General features: G+C 44.6%; 4 protein-coding genes, 1 long non-coding RNA gene and 1 pseudogene across 5 annotated transcripts; 3 read left to right on the forward strand and 3 right to left on the reverse strand.

Moving 5' to 3' along the window:
- Window positions 1–3,103: 3,103 nt before the first annotated feature.
- LOC146267875 (histone H4) lies at window positions 3,104–3,957 on the forward strand. Its single transcript, XM_084709853.1, has one exon. It carries the CDS (start codon window positions 3,149–3,151, stop codon window positions 3,458–3,460), a length of 312 nt encoding a protein of 103 aa, XP_084565979.1. The 5' UTR covers window positions 3,104–3,148; the 3' UTR covers window positions 3,461–3,957.
- A 292-nt stretch (window positions 3,958–4,249) lies between these two features.
- LOC146267876 (histone H2B) lies at window positions 4,250–4,832 on the forward strand. Its single transcript, XM_084709852.1, has one exon. It carries the CDS (start codon window positions 4,375–4,377, stop codon window positions 4,747–4,749), a length of 375 nt encoding a protein of 124 aa, XP_084565978.1. The 5' UTR covers window positions 4,250–4,374; the 3' UTR covers window positions 4,750–4,832.
- Window positions 4,833–6,457: 1,625 nt separating this feature from the next.
- LOC146267877 (histone H1 pseudogene) lies at window positions 6,458–7,856 on the forward strand (annotated as a pseudogene).
- Window positions 7,857–13,292: 5,436 nt separating this feature from the next.
- Window positions 13,293–15,592, reverse strand: LOC146267878 (uncharacterized). The gene is made up of 2 exons (XR_014768876.1): window positions 14,638–15,592; window positions 13,293–14,029 (listed from the first exon to the last, which is right to left on the reverse strand). It is a non-coding gene; the product is annotated as an uncharacterized LOC146267878 (long non-coding RNA).
- Window positions 15,593–16,168: 576 nt separating this feature from the next.
- LOC146267879 (histone H2B) lies at window positions 16,169–16,915 on the reverse strand. The gene has a single exon (XM_084709490.1). It carries the CDS (start codon window positions 16,913–16,915, stop codon window positions 16,541–16,543), a length of 375 nt encoding a protein of 124 aa, XP_084565616.1. The 3' UTR covers window positions 16,169–16,540.
- A 417-nt stretch (window positions 16,916–17,332) lies between these two features.
- Window positions 17,333–18,184, reverse strand: LOC146267880 (histone H4). The gene has a single exon (XM_084709870.1). It carries the CDS (start codon window positions 18,139–18,141, stop codon window positions 17,830–17,832), a length of 312 nt encoding a protein of 103 aa, XP_084565996.1. The 5' UTR covers window positions 18,142–18,184; the 3' UTR covers window positions 17,333–17,829.
- Between the last annotated feature and the right edge of the window lie 4,460 nt (window positions 18,185–22,644).

Below are 22,644 nucleotides of genomic sequence, written 5' to 3' on the forward strand. Positions count from 1 at the left end.
TGAAATAGCCACAATGTGTTTTCGGATTTCCCACTGGCATGAGTGCAGTAGTACACTCCGGAAAACTTGTTCAAATCTTAAGTGTCCCAATTGATCTTAGAAATCAGAATCAGAATGCGGTTTATTCGCCATGTATGTTACAAAACCAAAGAATTGACTGTGGAAGGTGCAGACAATAAACATACAGGCCTACTGAAATTCACCTGGATTGAGTATGGCCCTGATAGCGGAGTTCTGCGTGAGTTTTGACTAATGTGAAGGTCAAGTTCATACAGAATTGGTTATCTATTCTCACTTTGTCATTTACCTTGTTCACTGTTATTACAGACAGGGGTGGTGAAATACTGATTTCAACACATGTGAGAAGTTTCTCATATGTGAGAATATGTGTAGCTCCGTTACAGTAGTGGTGAAGGAGTTGGCTAAGGCGAACGCTTGCGATTGGTTATGGCAGATCAGAGTGGCTCTGGACAGATCCAATAGTTTTAAACTTCAACAGAGGACCCGCCTTCAAGGAAGTTAACGCTTGTCAATGGGGCGATCCCAGACCCTCTGTACAAATGAAATGTACGAGGGTCTGATTAGGACCAGGCTATGTCTGGCCCCCCAATGGTGGAATCTCTCCCCACCTCCATCAGAGATCTCCACCTTCAAGAAAAGGCTAAAGACACACTTGTTCCGGGAGTACAGCGGTATTTAAGAAAGACTTTTGGATCAGATGTTAGTTTATTTCCTCCAGGAACACAATGACACTTATTGAGGGACTGCTGCCTTTGTTGGTTAGTTGTAACTGATTCACTTGAACTTGCTAGGAATTGTATTATTGTTTTATTACTTATTTGCTAGGAATAGTATTATTATTATTGCTTACTTTCCTCCAGGGACACTAGCCCTTTCGGGGATCATGTTGTTTAATTGTAATTTGTTTAACTACATGCTCTTCTGGTTCTACCCATTGGTACTTATTTGCTTTTCACAATGTATGCTTCGTGTTTTGGCCACCCGAAATGTTTTGGGGGCTATCTCGTTGTTTATGATCATTGACCTATGCACGTTTTGTAAAGCTCTTCTTGTAATTTGCTTTGGATAAAAGTGTCTGCTAAAGGAATACATGTAATGTAATTAATGTAATAGCATCAGGGCTTCATAGGAACTGGGAAAAACCAAAATAGGTATAGGATTGTATTTCCTACTGGCTCCTTGTACAGGCACAGGATCCATACCTTGGATCTGCCTGCCTCCTGACTGTGAATCAGCCTAATTTGTAGCTTTAGCATTACTGTCTTTTGTGCTCATTTCAGGCAGACCTTGATTGGTCCATTCAGCCCTTCATCCTTGGACCCTGTTGTCCACTTAAGCAGGTACAACCAAGCTTTGCCATACAGACTTTTTGACATCATGTGACTGTGGAGAAGAAGCTGATGGTATTTGGCCCAGGTACAAGACTCATTGGGATAAGTAAGATCTCATTTCGGTTTTAATGCAAGTTGTTTTGTACTAAAATAGTTTCAATCACAGCTTTAAAGCCATTGAGTGAATTATGGTTGTAGTATACACGATTAAACAACAGTTACTTAAGCAATAAGCCCCGCGAGTCCGTGGTTTACGCTGATTTTAGAACAGGTAACAACTCCCCTTACCTGTTCTAAAATCAGCGTAAACCACGGACTCGCGGGGCTTATTGCTTTTCTAAAACTGTTACTACAAATATTTGATATGGTTTCATCAATAAAAACAATTAGAAACAAAACAGTTTAATAATAAACCGTAATTCTTCCGCTACTACAAAGTATAGTTCCTACATACATCATTGCCACGCAACAGCCAGATGGACACCTTTGCCGTGTTTTTCAATTTGAAATATTCGATGCGCAGTCATATGGAATGTTAAAGAATGTTATGAGGACATCCTGTGAGGTTATGCTGGATTTTTACAACGGCATGGAATGCGATATAGCCAATCACAATCAAGGATGGGAACAACCAGTTTTAGAAATGTATGTATTCACTATGACATTATCATAAGTTCCCTCCCATTGCAACGCCCTCCAAGTAAAAACTGGCCGGTAAAAAGCAGGTACAACCAAGCTTTGCCATACAAACTTGTTGACATCATGTCACTGTGGAGAAGAAGGTGATGGTATTTGGCTCAGGTACAAGACTCATTGGGATAAGTAAGATCTCATTTCGGTTTTAATGCAAGTTGTTTTGTACTAAAATAGTTTCAATCACAGCTATAAAGCCATTGAGTGAATTATGGTTGTAGTATACACGATTAAACAACAATTACATGTATGTATTCACTATGACATTATCATAACTTAAGTGACTGGCGTCACGATAAATATTTGGAATACCATAGCTGAAAGTTAATTCAAGATTTAGCTGGATGTCATTGTAAATTGTCTAGACTTTTCGAGAGTGTATAGGCGGCTACGTATTGTAGTATAAACAAGAAATGACGTTGTCCTTTAAATGAAATGTCATCAAGTATTTCCATGTAATTACATTGTTTACGCCCACACGATTGATTAAAAAAAAATATATAAGACAATGAAGTCAAAATACCGAAAGTGACCATCTACCCAGCATTTACGCATCAAAGCAATGGGAGGATCAGCGTGCTGTGTCAGGCCAGTGACCTGTTCCCAGACTTGGTGACGTTTTCATGGAAGATGGAGAGAGAAGACGGCCGGCTGGTGGAGGTGCCTGAAGCTGAGAGAGAAGAGCTGGAGCAGAGGGAGAACGGGAAAGTGACTATCATCAACAATGAATTAAGAGTTGTAGAAAAGTTTTAAAGCGTTTCATAAAAATCGACGTCCTCCATCGCCAGAAATCGTTCAAATTACGATTATAAGCCTGTTTTAGCTATCTGGTCTGAAGTGTCTCAAGCCAGGTGCTTATCAGATGTCAAATAAATAATAATATGTACAAGGACGTCTACATATCTCTGATAAATGAATACAACTTAAAATATAAATGTGGACTTGTAGCCTATCTTATCCCTCTTTGACTTAAGTTCCCTCCCATTGCAACGCCCTCCAAGTAAAGAACTGGCCTCCTTCACGTCCGCTTACTCAACATAAGCTTCCCGGCGCTGTTCAAGCAAGACTATTACCAACATTGAAAACTACGTAGCGGTATCATCATGTCAGGAAGAGGCAAAGGAGGTAAAGGACTCGGCAAAGGAGGCGCCAAGCGTCATCGCAAGGTTCTCCGTGATAACATCCAGGGCATTACCAAGCCCGCCATCCGCCGCCTGGCTCGCCGCGGTGGCGTGAAGCGTATTTCAGGCTTGATCTACGAAGAGACACGCGGTGTACTTAAGGTGTTCCTGGAGAACGTCATCCGTGATGCCGTGACCTACACCGAGCATGCTAAAAGGAAGACCGTGACCGCCATGGACGTGGTCTACGCTCTGAAGCGCCAGGGACGTACTCTGTACGGCTTTGGCGGTTAAGTTATCCTGAAGACAAATCGACCGAAATTTAACACAAAGGCTCTTTTAAGAGCCACCCACATGATACGCATCAGAGACTTTCTTTCCATATTACTGGTGTAGGCTGTCAAAATTGAGTGGAGCCCTTTGAAATGAATTGTATATCTTGGGTTAACAGAACACAATGAACACTACTGGGTTGATGAGTCCAGTTTCGTCCCCATTATTGTGGCGCATTTGAACAAATCAAATATACTGTCAATTACTGTGAAAGTTTCGTTCAATGTCTGTCGGTGATCATGGCTTATCCGAATCATTTGAGCCAATGGTATTGTAAAGGGGTTCATTATTCAGGCTTCAGCTGTTTTATAGGCTACTTGTGCTGTGGCATCTATAAATGAGTCCTGTTAGCCGAACAGGGCGAGAGCGTTTGACCGAGATGTATCAGTCTGTACTGTGCGTGAATTTAGATATTAGCATCTGCTCAGTTAATGCTTTATTAAAACTGTTGAAGATAACACTGACTCAGCCCTGGATGCATGCGGGGCTCGCGTGGGACTGCACCAAAACGAAACTTCTGACGTCAATAACCACGTGTTTCTGGTTAAACTAGGCGGTAAACTGCCCAGGGAGTTTGGCTTAATTTCCGAGCTTGATTCTTTGTAGTGTAAAAGGTACATTGAAGTGTAAAAATGTTTTCAAATATTTCCTTTAAGTAATCATGACTGTCAGTTTATGATTACTGAAAGGGTAGGGGGGTTGGTAAATCCCAGACATACGCAGTAGATTTCAGAATAGCTTTCAAAAGTCGTTTCCCAACTGTATGTAACGATAAGCAGGAGGCGTGCCTTAACATTTGCATGTCTCCCACCGTATATTCTGGGTAACCTGCTGCTCTAGACATTATTCGTTTCTGAGAAGCAACGACACTGACAATGCCTGAGCCTGCAAAGTCCGCGCCCAAGAAGGGCTCCAAGAAAGCCGTTTCCAAGACCGCCGCGAAGGGCGGCAAGAAGCGCAGAAAGTCCAGGAAGGAGAGCTACGCCATCTACGTGTACAAGGTACTGAAGCAGGTCCACCCCGACACCGGTATCTCCTCCAAGGCCATGGGAATCATGAATTCCTTTGTTAACGACATTTTCGAGCGTATTGCCGGGGAATCGTCTCGCCTGGCTCATTATAACAAGCGATCAACCATCACCTCCAGGGAGATCCAGACCGCCGTCCGCCTTCTGCTCCCCGGTGAGCTGGCCAAGCACGCCGTGTCCGAGGGCACCAAGGCAGTGACCAAGTACACCAGTTCCAAGTAAACGGGCGTCACCTCAAATTCATCACAAAGGCTCTTTTAAGAGCCACCCACTTGTGTCTTGCAATTGAGGAAAGTCCATCGCACTTTTCGAATGTATTGGTGTATTTTATCAAGAAGCACAGATATCAATGTGAACCAGGACAAGTTGCTGTAGTCTACTCTGGGGTAGACTATGGGTCTTCCCTTTTGGCACCTGTTTAGCTTTTTCACAATGTATGCTTCATGCTTTGGCTACTTGCAATGTTTGGGACAATCTCGTTTTCTTATGATCAGTGACCTATGCTTTTTTGTAAAGCTCTCTCTTGGAAGTCGCTTTGGATAAAAGCGTCTGCTAAATGAATAAATGTAAATGTACTCTTATTGTACAGACAAATGTGTCGTCCCACGTCATTCCCTTTGAAGTCATGATGGTGTATCACGCCTGAAAAGGCTCTGATTGCTGAGTTGACCATGGATCCTTTTCTTGTTAATTGTAGGCTAACGTTTCAATGTGCGTCAGTCCATTTGCTGATTTAGACGTTTTTACCCAAAGCCACGTACAAATGGAACTTGAGTAGTAGGCTGCTGCAGAACCCCAAGTGTGTCGTTTGCCAGTATTGCCGTAGTACCACCTCAGTCACCAGGCGCGGTGAAAACGCTTGGATCACTGTCTCAATAGTTTAAGCACAGCAAAACATCTCGATAACAATGTATGATGAACACAAATACTATACTACCGTGCAATATACTAACGTCTAATTTCCTCAACAATAATCTTCACATGGTCTTTAGCCTACAGTACGTGCCTGTGTAGCCTAGGTTATTGAAGACGATCTTGAGGGAATTGGATATGACTGTACTGTACTTATTGTAAGTCGCTCTGGATAAGAGCGTCTGCAAAATGACTAAATGTAGATATGAATTACCGAGACATTTGCATTTCACCGATCACTTTTTCCATGTACATATTAATGAGTGCATGCTAAACAATGGCTGTGTTTTTTAAAATGTTTTATTATTAGTAATCATGTGTCGTTGGCACCACTGTTGCAGCTGTGTAGTTTGTCTCGTGGCTGCAATGTCATCGGGCGCGCAACTTCAGAGTCAGTCCTGTGGTGGAGAGGTGCGAATGGAAAGAGGAAAATATCTAAATACAAGTACAACGACGTTTATGATTTGAGTTAGGGGAAGGAGAGCGATAGGGACACCAAGATTTCCCCGACGTCCACAGCCACACACTGTGTTTTGTATCCCCCATAAGAGACCCCTTTTAAAGTCCCTCGTACCCCAGCTGTGTATTCTAAAGCAGTTATTTTTTTCGGCAGATCATTTGTTTCACTAGAAAACGTTTGCTCGTTGTCAACGCCAGCAATTTTAGACACTATTGGGGGCAAATGGCACAGACAACAAGGTGCGCACAGCTCCTTCAGCGAGGCCAACGGCAATGATTTGAGCCGGCCACAACAAAACACAGAGTGCCTTCGGTCCACATACCGTCTTGTTTTGAACGTTAAAAAGGCTGTTTGCGGCCTGATTTACTTTTATATCGCAGAACAACTGCAACAGGGATTTTTAGCCCGTTCTTCACCGGAAGAAAACACAAACTTGCGGACAGATAGCAGCAAGGAGAAAAGCCGGGCCGGGGTTGAGTCTACACAGTTCTCATGTCGTATTTAAGCCCAGCCCTCTGATCGCCGCAGTGCTACTCAACAGCAGAGAGCAGCGTCGCACATTCAAATTTCACACGTCCCACGAGTGTTTTAAACATGGCAGAAGTCGCTCCAGCTCCCGCTCCGGCCAAGGCACCCAAGAAGAAAGCGGCAGCCAAGCCCAAGAAGGCTGGACCCAGCGTCGGCGAGCTGATCGTCAAGGCCGTGTCCGCTTCCAAGGAGAGAAGCGGCGTGTCCCTGGCAGCGGTCAAGAAAGCCCTGGCGGCCGGTGGTTACGACGTAGAGAAGAACAACTCCCGCGTCAAGATCGCAGTGAAGAGCCTCGTCACCAAAGGAACCTTGGTCCAGACCAAAGGAACCGGCGCTTCTGGCTCTTTTAAGATCAACAAGGAGGCGGAGACCAAGGCAAAGAAGCCCGTGAAGAAGGTCGCCGCTGCGAAAGTCAAAAAGGCAGCCGCCAAGAAACCCGCAGTTGCTAAAAAGTCGCCCAAGAAGGTCGCTGCGAAGAAGCCCGCGGCTGCCAAGAAGTCACCCAAGAAGGCTAAGAAACCCGCGGCTGCCAAGAAGGCAACCAAGAGCCCCAAGAAGGTGAAGAAGCCCGCAACACCCAAGAAAACAGTGGCCAAGAGCCCCAAGAAGGCAGCTAAGGCAGCCAAGCCCAAAGCCGCCAAGCCCAAGGCGGTCAAGGCAAAGAAAGCGGCGCCTAAGAAGAAGTAAACCTTAGTCCGCTTCTGTGACGGTATCACAAATATTTAAAAAAGGCTCTTTTAAGAGCCAACCACCTCTCTCCTGAAAAGCCCATGTCCATGTTGTTAGCCCATGTACCAAACACGTTCACAGACATGTTGGTGTTTCATCGCTCAGCTAACTTGTACACTTTGGAACTTTATTACAGGCCACGTCTGTTGCACCTTAAATTAGCTTGGTCTCAGACTTAAGCTAAATCGGGTCTGTATGGTTCTGTCTCAGAAGCGTCCTCGTTGACTGGTTGGGTTGATGATCAACAAACGATTTAGAAAATACTTTTGGGGACTGCTTCAGCATAGTTTCACACGAGCCAAACAGAGTAAGTGGTGGCTGCCACCATGAGAGCAGGGACTCGTTAGGGGCAACTTCCTTTTCAAGATGAGGCACAAGATAAAGTGGATTGTAGGGTCCGGATGCACATGTTAATGGTTTAACGCGTTTACTGATAATCCAAGTGGATGCGCAGTCAAATTGAACTGTGATACGTGATGAGCTCCAGTCGTGCTGTTTTTAATAAAACAACCGCTCCAGCCAGTCAAAATTGAGTATTCACCCAGACGAGTTCTATTTCGTGGAGCTCCGCCCCATAGGGGAGCTCTGCTCCTATTGGTTTACCCGCTGCCTAGTGCAGCTAATGACTGAAGATCAAAATGTATCCGCACCTGTCACTCACACAGGGGCCCTATGTAAAGGGGTGACAGCTGTCACTCATCCTCCTTCAAAAATTCAGCTTTGTTCTGAATTTGATTAAACATTTGAAAGAGTATGAATTTTTCCATGTCACCTCTGCCGCATAAAGCTCTTTTAAGAGCTCAGTGCAGGTATCTGGAAGCTGAGGGAGACCGCCGCGAATTTAGCTTCGTGTGTATGGTACCTCGGCGCGCCAGAGACGGTTTGGTGAAATCCCCGGACTGTAGCGAGTGCGCTAGTCTCTCTTGAAAGGAGAGACAGAGGCGTCACAAGTTCTTCCAGGTAGAAGAGCCACGTCTGGGCAGTAACCTCCTGTGGAGGCTTTCTTCCCAGGCATGTTGTGCTCAACCCCCCTGCACTTCTCTGAGGTAAAAGGGCGCAGCCTTAGAGGATGACGAGGAGCCGGCTCCCGCCCCTCCCGTCTCCTCTGCGTTGTCTCACAGAGCAGACTTCCCTGCTGCCATAGCAAAGCCAGCTGAAATCATGGGCGTTCCCCTGCCGGCCTCTACTCCTGTGGAGGAAGAGGACCCGTGGGATTTTGGCCCCTATGGTAAATGCATGAAAGCCTCAAAGCCCTTATTCCCCACTATGCCAAAATTGGCTTATTATGTGCATGGTTCATGGGATGCGCCGTTGACGGCGAACGCGCCAGTCAAGGCGCTTCTCCCGTTCACGAGCGTGAACGGGCTGGAAGAGGCTGTCAAATTGGGTCCCCCGCCCTTGGAACCGTCCCTCGTGGAGTACTTGGTGCCAGGGGCGAGCACCTGGATGACGGTGTGGAAGACGACCCTGCCGTCCCCCCGGGACAAGCTCACTGCCTCTCTGGCAGATAAGGCTTATGTCTGGGGTGCGCAGGCAGCAGCTGCCTCTGGAAACGCTGCCCTTTTGACGGCGGCGGTCTCGAAACTTTCCACGGAAAGACCTGAGGGACTGTCGGCCGCGGAGACATCGTGGGTTGCCAGGATGGCGCAACTGCGCGGTTGTTCATCGCCTCCTGTGGTTATCTCTCACTGCCATGACAGAGGCGGACAAGTCTGCCCTGCTCAATGCTGCAGTGACAAGCGAGGGCTTGTCAGGACCGGCTGTGGCACAGTCCGCAGCTAAACGCACACCCGCTCTCTCTGCGTTATGCAGAGTGGTGAGTGTCATGCTCACCGTGACGCGTTTGTCTTGCCCGCTGAAGGCACTCGGGCTCCAGAAGGATATAGCGAGTTTGCTGACCAAAGGGACAGAGTGGGACAGAGTGTGGCCAGACAGCCCTTTCGCATGCTGACGATAAAGCGTTTGCTGACTTGTGTACAGCGGAACGACTTTGGGATCAGCATAGATCTGAAGGACGCGTATTTCCATGTGCCTATCATACTGAAGCACAGGAGATTTCTGCGTTTTGCCTTCAAAGGGAAGAAGTACGAGTACACGCGCCTGCCATTGGAATACGTGCTGGCCCCTCAAACTTTCTCCAAATGCATGGAAGCAGCTCTATAACCGTTACGGCGGAGAGGAATACGCATTCTAGCTTACCTCGACGACCTGCTAGTTCTGGCCCAGTCTCCGGACAGAGCTATCCAGGACGCGACCTCACTGGTGAGTCAGCTCAGCCAGTTGGGGTTCGCTGTCAACTGGGAGAAGAGCGCTCCATGGCCCGCTCAACAGTTTACCTACCTAGGTATCCATTTGGACACTGTTGGGATGAGAGCCAGACTGTCGGCACCACGGAGAGAGGCTATTTCGATAGCTCTCCCTGCGTTCCGGGTCTCACGCACAATCACCGCGCTGTCGGTGACGTCCCTGTTGGGGTCGATGGCGGCGGCTCATGTAGTAGTACCATTAGGCCTCCGCACAGCGGAGAGGAGGAAAGACGCTTACATAGTCTATGCCCAGTGCGCGCTCTCTCGCGCTATCTGGAATGCACAGCAAGCATCAGATCTTCTCCCCAGTTACTGATCTGCTACATTGGATCGAGAGCTGGCTTGCCACTCTCCAAACAGAGACTTTCTCACTGGCTCTGCAAGGCTATTGGTCTCGCGTACGAGTCTATGAGATGTCCCGTGCCACCTGGCATTCGGGCTCATTCCACCCGAGGAGTGGCAGCCTCAGCCGCCATCCTCAAGGGTGTAGGAGTGGAGGAGATTTGTGAAGCAGCGTCTTGGTCGTCGCCTTCACCATTTGTGAGATATTATCTGTTGGACGTTTCCTCCTCATCTTTTGCTCATTCTGTCCTCAGCATGGCTGGTGGATCAGGTGTAGCGAGATGACAACACTCGAGGTTCTTGTGGGCCCTAGATGCGAGTTGTTCGTTGGTTATATCGCCAAATGTGGGACAGTCAGACATTCTCAGATGATATGCTATACTGGATGTGTTCTGTTGCCCCTCCAGCTTAGCTGGTGTGCAGGCGAGAGGAACAACATGATTTTTTGAGTAAACTCTTTCCTGTTTTCAACCTGGACGGCTCTCTGTGTCACAGCAGCGGCCTGACCTCACACAACACAAAAAATCATCAGGAGCATCGGGAGCTCCACAACCGGATCAGGAGACTGCCAACAGGTGTGTTCACTGCAGACATATGCATCTTACTCACAAAAAGAAGAATGGAGTCAAGTGGACTGTCATGTGCTTAGGTATCCTACAGAGAAGAAGTTAATGATGGTGATGATACTGATTGTAAGTATCCCCCCTAAATTCCGTTGTCTCCCCTAGGATACCTGGTGTGATGAGGAGGAGGAGGAGGAGGAGGAGGAGGAAGAGTCTCTGTCTATCTCTGTGGCCTAGACCAATCTTTGCTATTTGATTTGCTTCATTTCTATCATCTTTTCATGACAGCGTCAATCTTGTACTTTTATAAACCTCCAATGAAACATTCCACGCTTGAAATCAGTGTGTGTTTGTATTGACTTTGTACATATAAAATGGAAGATTGTTGACGCGCCTACATCAGTGTTAATAACCTGGATGAGGTGTTAATAACGTTAGAAATGATGGTGGGCGTTTTGTATTGAGAAGGCAAACTCTTAAGACCAATGTTAGTATCTTATAATATCCCAAAGCTACTGTTGAGCTGTCTAGTGTCAGTTGAGGGCTGTAGGTCCTTTCAATACCTCTTGGCTGTGCAAAAGATTTACACATCCCTTTTTTCTTAACCATTTCTCCATTTACCAAGTCCATCCACCACAACATTTGATATTTATATATTTTTTATATCTTACATATTGTTAGCTCTTTAGTATTACACTTTTTTACTTCATTTATACATTCAACTTTTTTCCGTATGTTTATTGTATGCACCTTCCAGCCACATTAAATTATGTGTTTGTGTAAACTTAGATGGAAATAAAAACCGAAAAAATAATACACTATGCTCGCTAGTCTAAGGTTGCATGTCATGGAGAATGTCATGCAAGGTCATGAACCGGTGCACATTCACTGGACTCAGACCAAGGTTTATCTTTTCTGGCATGGTCCCTTTTACATCTCATAGCTTGCTACACTGCAAGTATAGACGAGGTATGACATTTATTGTATTTTATTTTCTGTTCCTTTCTTTACAGCTTAATTCACACATTTTCTGGAAATAATATCATTACCTCACCATATTCTTGCCTTACAATAATTAACAATTTGTCAGGAAGTACCTGTGTATATCTGTGTCCACCTACCTCTGTCTACCTGTGTTATGCCCTCTACATCCACTTTGCCAGCCTCTCCCTGTCTTTCTGTTTCTGTCTCTCTGTTTGCTTTTGTTTGTGCACATCTCCAGGCTCCAGTGATCCAGTCCATCCTGTAAAATGTCCACACCTGCAGTCCAGCTTCCCAATAACTTGCGGTGACATACCCTGGTATGCTATTCACTCACCGCCAGATTGTTGTTTTTGCATCTGCCCATTTGTCTGTCTGCTCTTTCAACTCAATGATGAGTGATTTGTAGTTGATGGAATTGGAAGATGGACTCAGGAGTGCAGATAGATTTTACATCTCAATACAGAAGAGGTAAAGTAGCTTCTGCTTTGTCTGTAGTTAACAGTACAATTTCACAAATTATTGTATTCCTTCTTCCCAGTCCATATAAGATACACGGAGGCGTATTTAAAATACGTGAATAAGAAGGGTTACACTACTTTAACTGCTTTTTCTCTCAGTAGTCCGAAGCAGGGACCGACCGGGGGGGAAAAGTGGCCCGGGAGTTTTGCTGTCAGACCGGCCCACTCAGTAAACGGCACGCGGCCCACTTAAAACACGGCGCGTTGTCCACTCACTGCATCGCACGTATCGACCAGTCATTGGCCTACTTGGAAAAATACCCATACACTTAGCATTATTTTAGATGATTACAAAGAAATTACATCATATATGTTCATTTCTTACGTTAAACTTCCGAAGTCCGTAAGCAGTGGCGCCTTAATGCACGGGCTTACCTGGGCCTCGACCAATCAGGGGCCTCTTAATAATAATAAAAAATAATAATGATAATAAACGTCTGTATTCGCGGTGTCAGATCTGCTCTACAACGCATCTCGAGGTGGATATGGAGGGAGCCCCCCCCCCCCTCCCCCTTATCTAAACAAAATGTAACAAAAACTAGAGAGGGTACAATTTCGATGTGCTTGCTTGAGTCGGTTGCAGATTGGTCCATTTAATATGAAACAAGCTGAACCCCTTTAAGACAAGCTATTCTAACAACGTTTTCACCGGCATTATTTTTCAAATGGAATCGCAATTCAAACAGTATCTACCATCAGCTAACTGAAAATATGCCCCCAAAAGCGCAGGGGCGGATCTAGAGATTTTCATTCGGGGTGGCAATGGGGTGGCAGAAGGAAGTTGTTGGGTGGCCTCCTGGAGGCAAATTAAAACCCAAAATAGGGGGGTACAGTACTCCCTATAGTAAATGATTAGGCTATAACATTGTAGTTTAAACCTGAACCATACCTGAGCGAGTTGGCTGAATTGGACATGCTACCGGGTTGTGAAAATATTTCAAATATGCATACTGGTCGGTAGTCCAAAAAAGGTTGTGAACCCCTGCATTAGACCATGGCCAACATCTAGAACATGATTAGTCTTTTGTTCCAAATGCTGTATTTCAACAGTGTGTTGTGGCAATGTTGGAGTTATGGTATTATTCTTTTTCTCCTCCCTTTTGAACATTTTAATATGCAGCAGCTTGAGGACCTACAGGACTCAGAGAACATTGATTCGCAAGATTTTGTTCAGCAGCCACCATTGTCCAGTTGGAATCAAAGGCAGAAAGAGGACACGGTGAGGCCACAGAACCTTGACAATTTACTTTCAGCTGAGAATAGTGTCAAGATGACATGCAATCACTGTCACGTGAAAGAAGCTGTCATCTGTTGTGGGAAATGTATCCCCTCAGATTGGTTTTGTGCTGAGTGTGATGACTTGGTACAGAAACACTAAATGATAAATGACTGTGCCTGGCGCAAATCTAAAATGGGCTTGTCCGAAGTATATTTACATTTATTCATTTAGCAGACGCTTTTATCCAAAGCGACTTCCAAGAGAGAGCTTTTACAAAAGTGCATAGGTCACTGATCATAACACCGAGATATCCCCAACATTGCCCAACATGAAGCATACATTGTGAAAAAACAAAAATAAGTGCCAAAGGGTAGAATCATAAGAGCATGTAGTTAAACAACTTACAATTAAACAACATGAACCTGAAACAACATTTTTAAAAGTGCAGGAGTGTACCTGTAGAAAAGCAAGCAACAGTAAGCATATTTCACAGCAAGTACAGAGTTTTAAATCAGTTACAGCTAACAAGAGCAACACGTCTTTAAGAGTCATTGTGATCCTGGAGGAAACAAACATCAGGTCCAGCAAATTATTCCTAGGTGCTGTCAGGCCAAATAGTGTCCTAGGGCCAAATAGTGTCCTACCTGATGTCACAATGCCGTTCCGAAGCAAGGACGCGTCCGTCGCTATGCCGACCTTAAATTTTAGAGATAGCCACGTGTGCTAGCAGGAAACTGTCATGGTTGCTATACTGGTTACTAGTTAGAAAGTTTTGTATTTAGGCTTATTTAAACCAGTTTATTCTACTCTACTATTTAAATTTTTCGACAGATGACCTTGAAGCCGCTCTGGCAGACTGGAGGGCAGTGGTGACTGAAAGGAGGGCAGTCTGTGGAGTGGCCAGTCTTGAAGCCCGATTGGTTGGGGTCAAGCAGGTTGTTCTGAGAGATAAAGTTAGACAGTTGGTTAGATACAGCACGTTCAATTGTTTTAGAAAAGAAGGGTAACAGTGATACCAGTCTGTAGTTCTGGAGGACGGCAGGGTTAAAGGAGGGTTTTTTGAGTAGAGGGGTAACTCTGGCCTGTTCGAAGGCAAAGGGGAAGGTGCCGGAGGTAAGAGAGGAGTTTAGGACATGGAGAAGAAAAAGTTATGATGGAAGGGGAGATGGTTTGAAAGAGAGGGGACAGGATCAAGGGGACAGGAGGTGGGGCGATGAGAGAGAATGAGGTCAGAGAGTTCTGCCTCGGACAGGGGAGAGAAAATGTTGAGACATTTAGTTGCGTCAGTCATGGAGGGTGAGAGGGTAGAAAAGGTGGGTTTAGGGAAAAGACTCCTAAAGTCTGAGACTTTTTTCTCAAAGGAGGAGAAGCTGTCTGCTGTCAGGGTGGAGGGGGGGGGGAGGTGGGTTAAGAAGGGTGGAGAAGGTAGAGAAAAGTTTGTGGGGGTTTGAAGCAGAGTTCATTTTTATCAGAAAGTAGATGGTTTTAGCACCAGTTATGTGAGGAGAGAAGGATTTAAGGAGGGAGTGATACTTATCAAGGTCCAGACCATCTTTGGACTTGCGCTATCTCCTCTCAGCTGCTCGAAGGGTGGACCGCTCTTCACGAATAACATTCGTAAGCCACAGGCAGGAGGGAGAAGATCGTGCAGGCCTGGTTGACAGGGGACAGAGAGTCAAGTGATGCAGTTAAAGTGGTTAACAGGGTGTTAATGGCAGTGTCAGTGGGGTGGGACGAGAACTCGTCAATGGGAGGGAGGATGTTACAATAGAGGAGAAATGGGAGGGGGATAGCAAGCGGAGGTTGCGCCGGAAAGTTGGGAGGGGACGTTGAGGGAGTTGGAGGGAGAGAGACAGAGAATTGGATAAAGTAGTGATCAGAAATGTGCAGTGGGGTGACAGAGGTTAAGTCAGTGATACAGTTAAGTGTCAAGATGAGGTCTAGCTGTTTGCCTGCTTTGTGGGTCGCCGGTGTGCTCAGCAGCGTCAGGTCGAAGAAGGTCAGGAGAGACAAGAAGTCGACGGCCTGTGTTCCTTGGCCAGGTTGGCTGTGGACGTCGGGGAAATCTTGGTCTCCCTATCGCTCTCCTTCCCCTATAGTTTTGAACCTACAAGGACACAGGTCTACGCGTTAGTGAATGTCCATGTTGTTGGTGATGGGGGATGCATAAGTCGTGAGGACTTTTTAATAGGCTTGTCTTCAACAGCGAGAACCAGCCAGGATATCCAATTCAGAATTCTTTATTCGATTGTTGATCCAATCCAAGTTTACATTCTTTCGGGTTTCGAGTTTGATAATCTACCGTTTGATAACTTGGTTGCATTCAACTCAAATCATAAACGTTGTTGTACTTGTTTTTCGATATTTTCCTCTTTCCATTCGCGCCTCTCCACCAAAGGACTGACTCTGAAGTTGCGCGACCGATGACATTGCAGCCACGAGACAAACTACACAGCTGCAACAGTGGTGCCAACGACACATGAATACTAATAATAAAATATCAAAAAAACACAGCCATTGTTTAGCATGCACTCATTAATATGTACATAAGTGGAAAAAGTGATCGGTGATATGCAAATGTGTCGGTAATTCATATCTACATTTAGTCATTTTGCAGACGCTCTTATCCAGAGCGACTTACAATAAGTACAGTACAGTCATATCTAATTCCCTCAAGATCGTCTTCCATAACCTGGGCTACATAGGCACGTACTGTAAGTTAAAGACCATGTGAAGATTATTGTTGAGGAAATTAGACGTTAGTATATTGCACTGTAGTATAGTATTTGTGTTCATCATACATTGTTATCGAGATGTTTTGCTGTGCTTAAACTATTGAGTGATCCAAGCGTTTTCACCGCGCCTGGTGGCCGAGGTGGTACTACGGCAATACTGTCAAACGACACACTAGTACGTGGCTTTAGGTAAAAACGTTGTCCAAATCAGCAAATGGACTGACGCACATTGAAACGTTAGCCTACAATTAACAAGAAAAGGATCCATGGTCAACTCAGCAATCAGAGCCTTTTCAGGCGTGATACACCATCATGACTTCAAAGGGAATGACGTGGGACGACACATTTGTCTGTACAATAAGAGTACATTTACATTTATTCATTTAGCAGACGCTTTTATCCAAAGCGACTTCCAAGAGAGAGCTTTACAAAAAAGCATAGGTCACTGATCATAAGAAAACGAGATTGTCCCAAACATTGCAAGTAGCCAAAGCATGAAGCATACATTGTGAAAAAGCTAAACAGGTGCCAAAAGGGAAGACCCATAGTCTACCCCAGAGTAGACTACAGCAACTTGTCCTGGTTCACATTGATATCTGTGCTTCTTGATAAAATACACCAATACATTCGAAAAGTGCGATGGACTTTCCTCAATTGCAAGACACAAGTGGGTGGCTCTTAAAAGAGCCTTTGTGATGAATTTGAGGTGACGCCCGTTTACTTGGAACTGGTGTACTTGGTCACTGCCTTGGTGCCCTCGGACACGGCGTGCTTGGCCAGCTCACCGGGGAGCAGAAGGCGGACGGCGGTCTGGATCTCCCTGGAGGTGATGGTTGATCGCTTGTTATAATGAGCCAGGCGAGACGATTCCCCGGCAATACGCTCGAAAATGTCGTTGACAAAGGAATTCATGATTCCCATGGCCTTGGAGGAGATACCGGTGTCGGGGTGGACCTGCTTCAGTACCTTGTACACGTAGATGGCGTAGCTCTCCTTCCTGGACTTTCTGCGCTTCTTGCCGCCCTTCGCGGCGGTCTTGGAAACGGCTTTCTTGGAGCCCTTCTTGGGCGCGGACTTTGCAGGCTCAGGCATTGTTAGTGTCGTTGCTTCTCAGAAACGAATAATGTCTAGAGCAGCAGGTTACCCAGAATATACGGTGGGAGACATGCAAATGTTAAGGCACGCCTCCTGCTTATCGTTACATACAGTTGGGAAACGACTTTTGAAAGCTATTCTGAAATCTACTGCGTATGTCTGGGATTTACCAACCCCCCTACCCTTTCAGTAATCATAAACTGACAGTCATGATTACTTAAAGGAAATATTTGAAAACATTTTTACACTTCAATGTACCTTTTACACTACAAAGAATCAAGCTCGGAAATTAAGCCAAACTCCCTGGGCAGTTTACCGCCTAGTTTAACCAGAAACACGTGGTTATTGACGTCAGAAGTTTCGTTTTGGTGCAGTCCCACGCGAGCCCCGCATGCATCCAGGGCTGAGTCAGTGTTATCTTCAACAGTTTTAATAAAGCATTAACTGAGCAGATGCTAATATCTAAATTCACGCACAGTACAGACTGATACATCTCGGTCAAACGCTCTCGCCCTGTTCGGCTAACAGGACTCATTTATAGATGCCACAGCACAAGTAGCCTATAAAACAGCTGAAGCCTGAATAATGAACCCCTTTACAATACCATTGGCTCAAATGATTCGGATAAGCCATGATCACCGACAGACATTGAACGAAACTTTCACAGTAATTGACAGTATATTTGATTTGTTCAAATGCGCCACAATAATGGGGACGAAACTGGACTCATCAACCCAGTAGTGTTCATTGTGTTCTGTTAACCCAAGATATACAATTCATTTCAAAGGGCTCCACTCAATTTTGACAGCCTACACCAGTAATATGGAAAGAAAGTCTCTGATGCGTATCATGTGGGTGGCTCTTAAAAGAGCCTTTGTGTTAAATTTCGGTCGATTTGTCTTCAGGATAACTTAACCGCCAAAGCCGTACAGAGTACGTCCCTGGCGCTTCAGAGCGTAGACCACGTCCATGGCGGTCACGGTCTTCCTTTTAGCATGCTCGGTGTAGGTCACGGCATCACGGATGACGTTCTCCAGGAACACCTTAAGTACACCGCGTGTCTCTTCGTAGATCAAGCCTGAAATACGCTTCACGCCACCGCGGCGAGCCAGGCGGCGGATGGCGGGCTTGGTAATGCCCTGGATGTTATCACGGAGAACCTTGCGATGACGCTTGGCGCCTCCTTTGCCGAGTCCTTTACCTCCTTTGCCTCTTCCTGACATGATGATACCGCTACGTAGTTTTCAATGTTGGTAATAGTCTTGCTTGAACAGCGCCGGGAAGCTTATGTTGAGTAAGCGGACGTGAAGGAGGCCAGTTCTTTACTTGGAGGGCGTTGCAATGGGAGGGAACCTAAGTCAAAGAGGGATAAGATAGGCTACAAGTCCACATTTATATTTTAAGTTGTATTCATTTATCAGAGATATGTAGACGTCCTTGTACATATTATTATTTATTTGACATCTGATAAGCACCTGGCTTGAGACACTTCAGACCAGATAGCTAAAACAGGCTTATAATCGTAATTTGAACGATTTCTGGCGATGGAGGACGTCGATTTTTATGAAACGCTTTAAAACTTTTCTACAACTCTTAATTCATTGTTGATGATAGTCACTTTCCCGTTCTCCCTCTGCTCCAGCTCTTCTCTCTCAGCTTCAGGCACCTCCACCAGCCGGCCGTCTTCTCTCTCCATCTTCCATGAAAACGTCACCAAGTCTGGGAACAGGTCACTGGCCTGACACAGCACGCTGATCCTCCCATTGCTTTGATGCGTAAATGCTGGGTAGATGGTCACTTTCGGTATTTTGACTTCATTGTCTTATATATTTTTTTTTAATCAATCGTGTGGGCGTAAACAATGTAATTACATGGAAATACTTGATGACATTTCATTTAAAGGACAACGTCATTTCTTGTTTATACTACAATACGTAGCCGCCTATACACTCTCGAAAAGTCTAGACAATTTACAATGACATCCAGCTAAATCTTGAATTAACTTTCAGCTATGGTATTCCAAATATTTATCGTGACGCCAGTCACTTAAGTTATGATAATGTCATAGTGAATACATACATGTAATTGTTGTTTAATCGTGTATACTACAACCATAATTCACTCAATGGCTTTATAGCTGTGATTGAAACTATTTTAGTACAAAACAACTTGCATTAAAACCGAAATGAGATCTTACTTATCCCAATGAGTCTTGTACCTGAGCCAAATACCATCACCTTCTTCTCCACAGTGACATGATGTCAACAAGTTTGTATGGCAAAGCTTGGTTGTACCTGCTTTTTACCGGCCAGTTTTTACTTGGAGGGCGTTGCAATGGGAGGGAACTTATGATAATGTCATAGTGAATACATACATTTCTAAAACTGGTTGTTCCCATCCTTGATTGTGATTGGCTATATCGCATTCCATGCCGTTGTAAAAATCCAGCATAACCTCACAGGATGTCCTCATAACATTCTTTAACATTCCATATGACTGCGCATCGAATATTTCAAATTGAAAAACACGGCAAAGGTGTCCATCTGGCTGTTGCGTGGCAATGATGTATGTAGGAACTATACTTTGTAGTAGCGGAAGAATTACGGTTTATTATTAAACTGTTTTGTTTCTAATTGTTTTTATTGATGAAACCATATCAAATATTTGTAGTAACAGTTTTAGAAAAGCAATAAGCCCCGCGAGTCCGTGGTTTACGCTGATTTTAGAACAGGTAAGGGGAGTTGTTACCTGTTCTAAAATCAGCGTAAACCACGGACTCGCGGGGCTTATTGCTTAAGTAACTGTTGTTTAATCGTGTATACTACAACCATAATTCACTCAATGGCTTTAAAGCTGTGATTGAAACTATTTTAGTACAAAACAACTTGCATTAAAACCAAATGAGATCTTACTTATCCCAATGAGTCTTGTACCTGGGCCAAATACCATCAGCTTCTTCTCCACAGTCACATGATGTCAAAAAGTCTGTATGGCAAAGCTTGGTTGTACCTGCTTAAGTGGACAACAGGGTCCAAGGATGAAGGGCTGAATGAAGAAAGAAGGCTGGGTGGGGACCAATCAAGGTCTGCCTGAAATGAGCACAATAGACAGTAATGCTAAAGCTACAAATTAGGCTGATTCACAGTCAGGAGGCAGGCAGATCCAAGGTATGGATCCTGTGCCTGTACAAGGAGCCAGTAGGAAATACAATCCTATACCCATTTTGGTTTTTCCCAGTTCCTATGAAGCCCTGATGCTATTACATTAATTACATTACATGTATTCCTTTAGCAGACACTTTTATCCAAAGCAAATTACAAGAAGAGCTTTACAAAACGTGCATAGGTCAATGATCATAAACAACGAGATAGCCCCAAAAACATTTTGGGTGGCCAAAACACGAAGCATACATTGTGAAAAGCAAATAAGTACCAAAGGGTAGAACCAGAAGAGCATGTAGTTACAAATTACAATTAAACAACATGATCCCCGAAAGGGCTAGTGTCCCTGGAGGAAAGTAAGCAATAATAATAATACTATTCCTAGCAAATAAGTAATAAAACAATAATACAATTCCTAGCAAGTTCAAGTGAATCAGTTACAACTAACCAACAAAGGCAGCAGTCCCTCAATAAGTGTCATTGTGTTCCTGGAGGAAATAAATTAACATCTGATGCAAAAGTCTTTCTTAAATACCGCTGTACTCCCGGAACAAGTGTGTCTTTAGCCTTTTCTTGAAGGTGGAGATCTCTGATGGAGGTGGGGAGAGATTCCACCATTGGGGGGCCAGACATAGCCTGGTCCTAATCAGACCCTCGTACATTTCATTTGTACAGAGGGTCTGGGATCGCCCCATTGACAAGCGTTAACTTCCTTGAAGGCGGGTCCTCTGTTGAAGTTTAAAACTATTGGATCTGTCCAGAGCCACTCTGATATGCCATAACCAATCGCAAGCGTTCGCCTTAGCCAACTCCTTCACCACTACTGTAACGGAGCTACACATATTCTCACATATGAGAAACTTCTCACATGTGTTGAAATCAGTATTTCACCACCCCTGTCTGTAATAACAGTGAACAAGGTAAATGACAAAGTGAGAATAGATAACCAATTCTGTATGAACTTGACCTTCACATTAGTCAAAACTCACGCAGAACTCCGCTATCAGGGCCATACTCAATCCAGGTGAATTTCAGTAGGCCTGTATGTTTATTGTCTGCACCTTCCACAGTCAATTCTTTGGTTTTGTAACATACATGGCGAATAAACCGCATTCTGATTCTGATTTCTAAGATCAATTGGGACACTTAAGATTTGAACAAGTTTTCCGGAGTGTACTACTGCACTCATGCCAGTGGGAAATCCAAAAACACGTTGTGGCTATTTCAATAACACTTTGAAATCAATATGATCTGGGAATATGGAATGAAAGATTTAAATTTGATTAGAAACGTTCACAACGGAGAATTCTTGAACCAAATATATACTGTTCATGATATTCAGTGATTTGTTACATGTTTGTATTCTGGCCAAACTTATGATGCATAAAGGCTGTCCCAAGTGCTCCTGGATCAAAACTCAATCAGTAGTGGTACATTCTAGAAATCCATTCATTTATATTCACACATCATGGGAACACCTGGTTATACAAATGTATGCTTTAATGAAATTGAGTTGAATTTGCCCATATGCAGAGTAAACATTGGTGACTGCTTGCACAGTGCTTTAAAGTAATAAACAATAAACAATGCACCATCCAAGTTAAACACTGCCCCAGTCATAGAGAGCTGAAATGAGGGGAAACCATTAGGCCAAAGACACATCTCCAATCCCATTTTAATAAACGGGTCTGTCAGACTGGTAAGACGCCAGTCAAGTTCCTTACCATTAAATCCTTAACTTCCGTGTGAACAGCAACTGGTACGCTGCAACCTCCCTCCTGAGGGCACAAAATAGACGGATCAAGAATGATCCCTGGCAGGCAGGACTGAGACAACCATGTAGCCATATGTCAATGTGGCAATCTCCCACCGACTATTCACAAACGCTAGTCTTCCCTCCACGTTGGTCATGTCAATAAGGATCTTTTTATAGGCTGTGAGATATCCTTTGCTCATGTTGACAACTGCAGTTCAGTCAAGACACGTATTAGATTTCAGCATTAATTGATAACCACATACATGGAATTAAGTTTGACTTTGACAGAGTGGACGTATCTAGGGGAAGTACAACATGTGACCCTGACTGTCACTTATTCTGAAGGGTAGGCCTGGGATTAAATTGGGTAGGCCTGTGCCTACCCAGGCCTACCGGTGGCTACGCCCCTGGTGTATGCGTGTGCACATACTTGGTGAGATGTTGGTAATAAAGTGTGAAAAAGTCCAAGCATATATATTGCTATACAGCTGGGTGGACAGAGAGATGTGGGTGAGGGTGGGTGGGGGTTTGGGTGGGTGGGTGGGTGGGTGGGTGGAGGATGTCAGTGAAAGACAGGGTGGGATGGGTGTGTGTGTGTGCAATCATAGTATTTGCTACATGCTAAAATTGAATTCAAGTCAATGCCATTCAGTGGCATGAAACATGATTTAAATGATTTTACACAATATTAATACACTATTATTGTAGGTTTTTATTCTTAGTATTTATGTGTTGTTGACCTTTTAGTTATTTATGTTGATTCGTCAACTTTTGCTATTTATGTCCCTGCTTAAACCACCCAGAATTAC

This window comes from Hypomesus nipponensis, chromosome 11 (genome assembly GCF_054491055.1).
Source record: "Hypomesus nipponensis isolate SF chromosome 11, ASM5449105v1, whole genome shotgun sequence".
In the NCBI taxonomy this organism is placed as follows: domain Eukaryota; kingdom Metazoa; phylum Chordata; class Actinopteri; order Osmeriformes; family Osmeridae; genus Hypomesus; species Hypomesus nipponensis.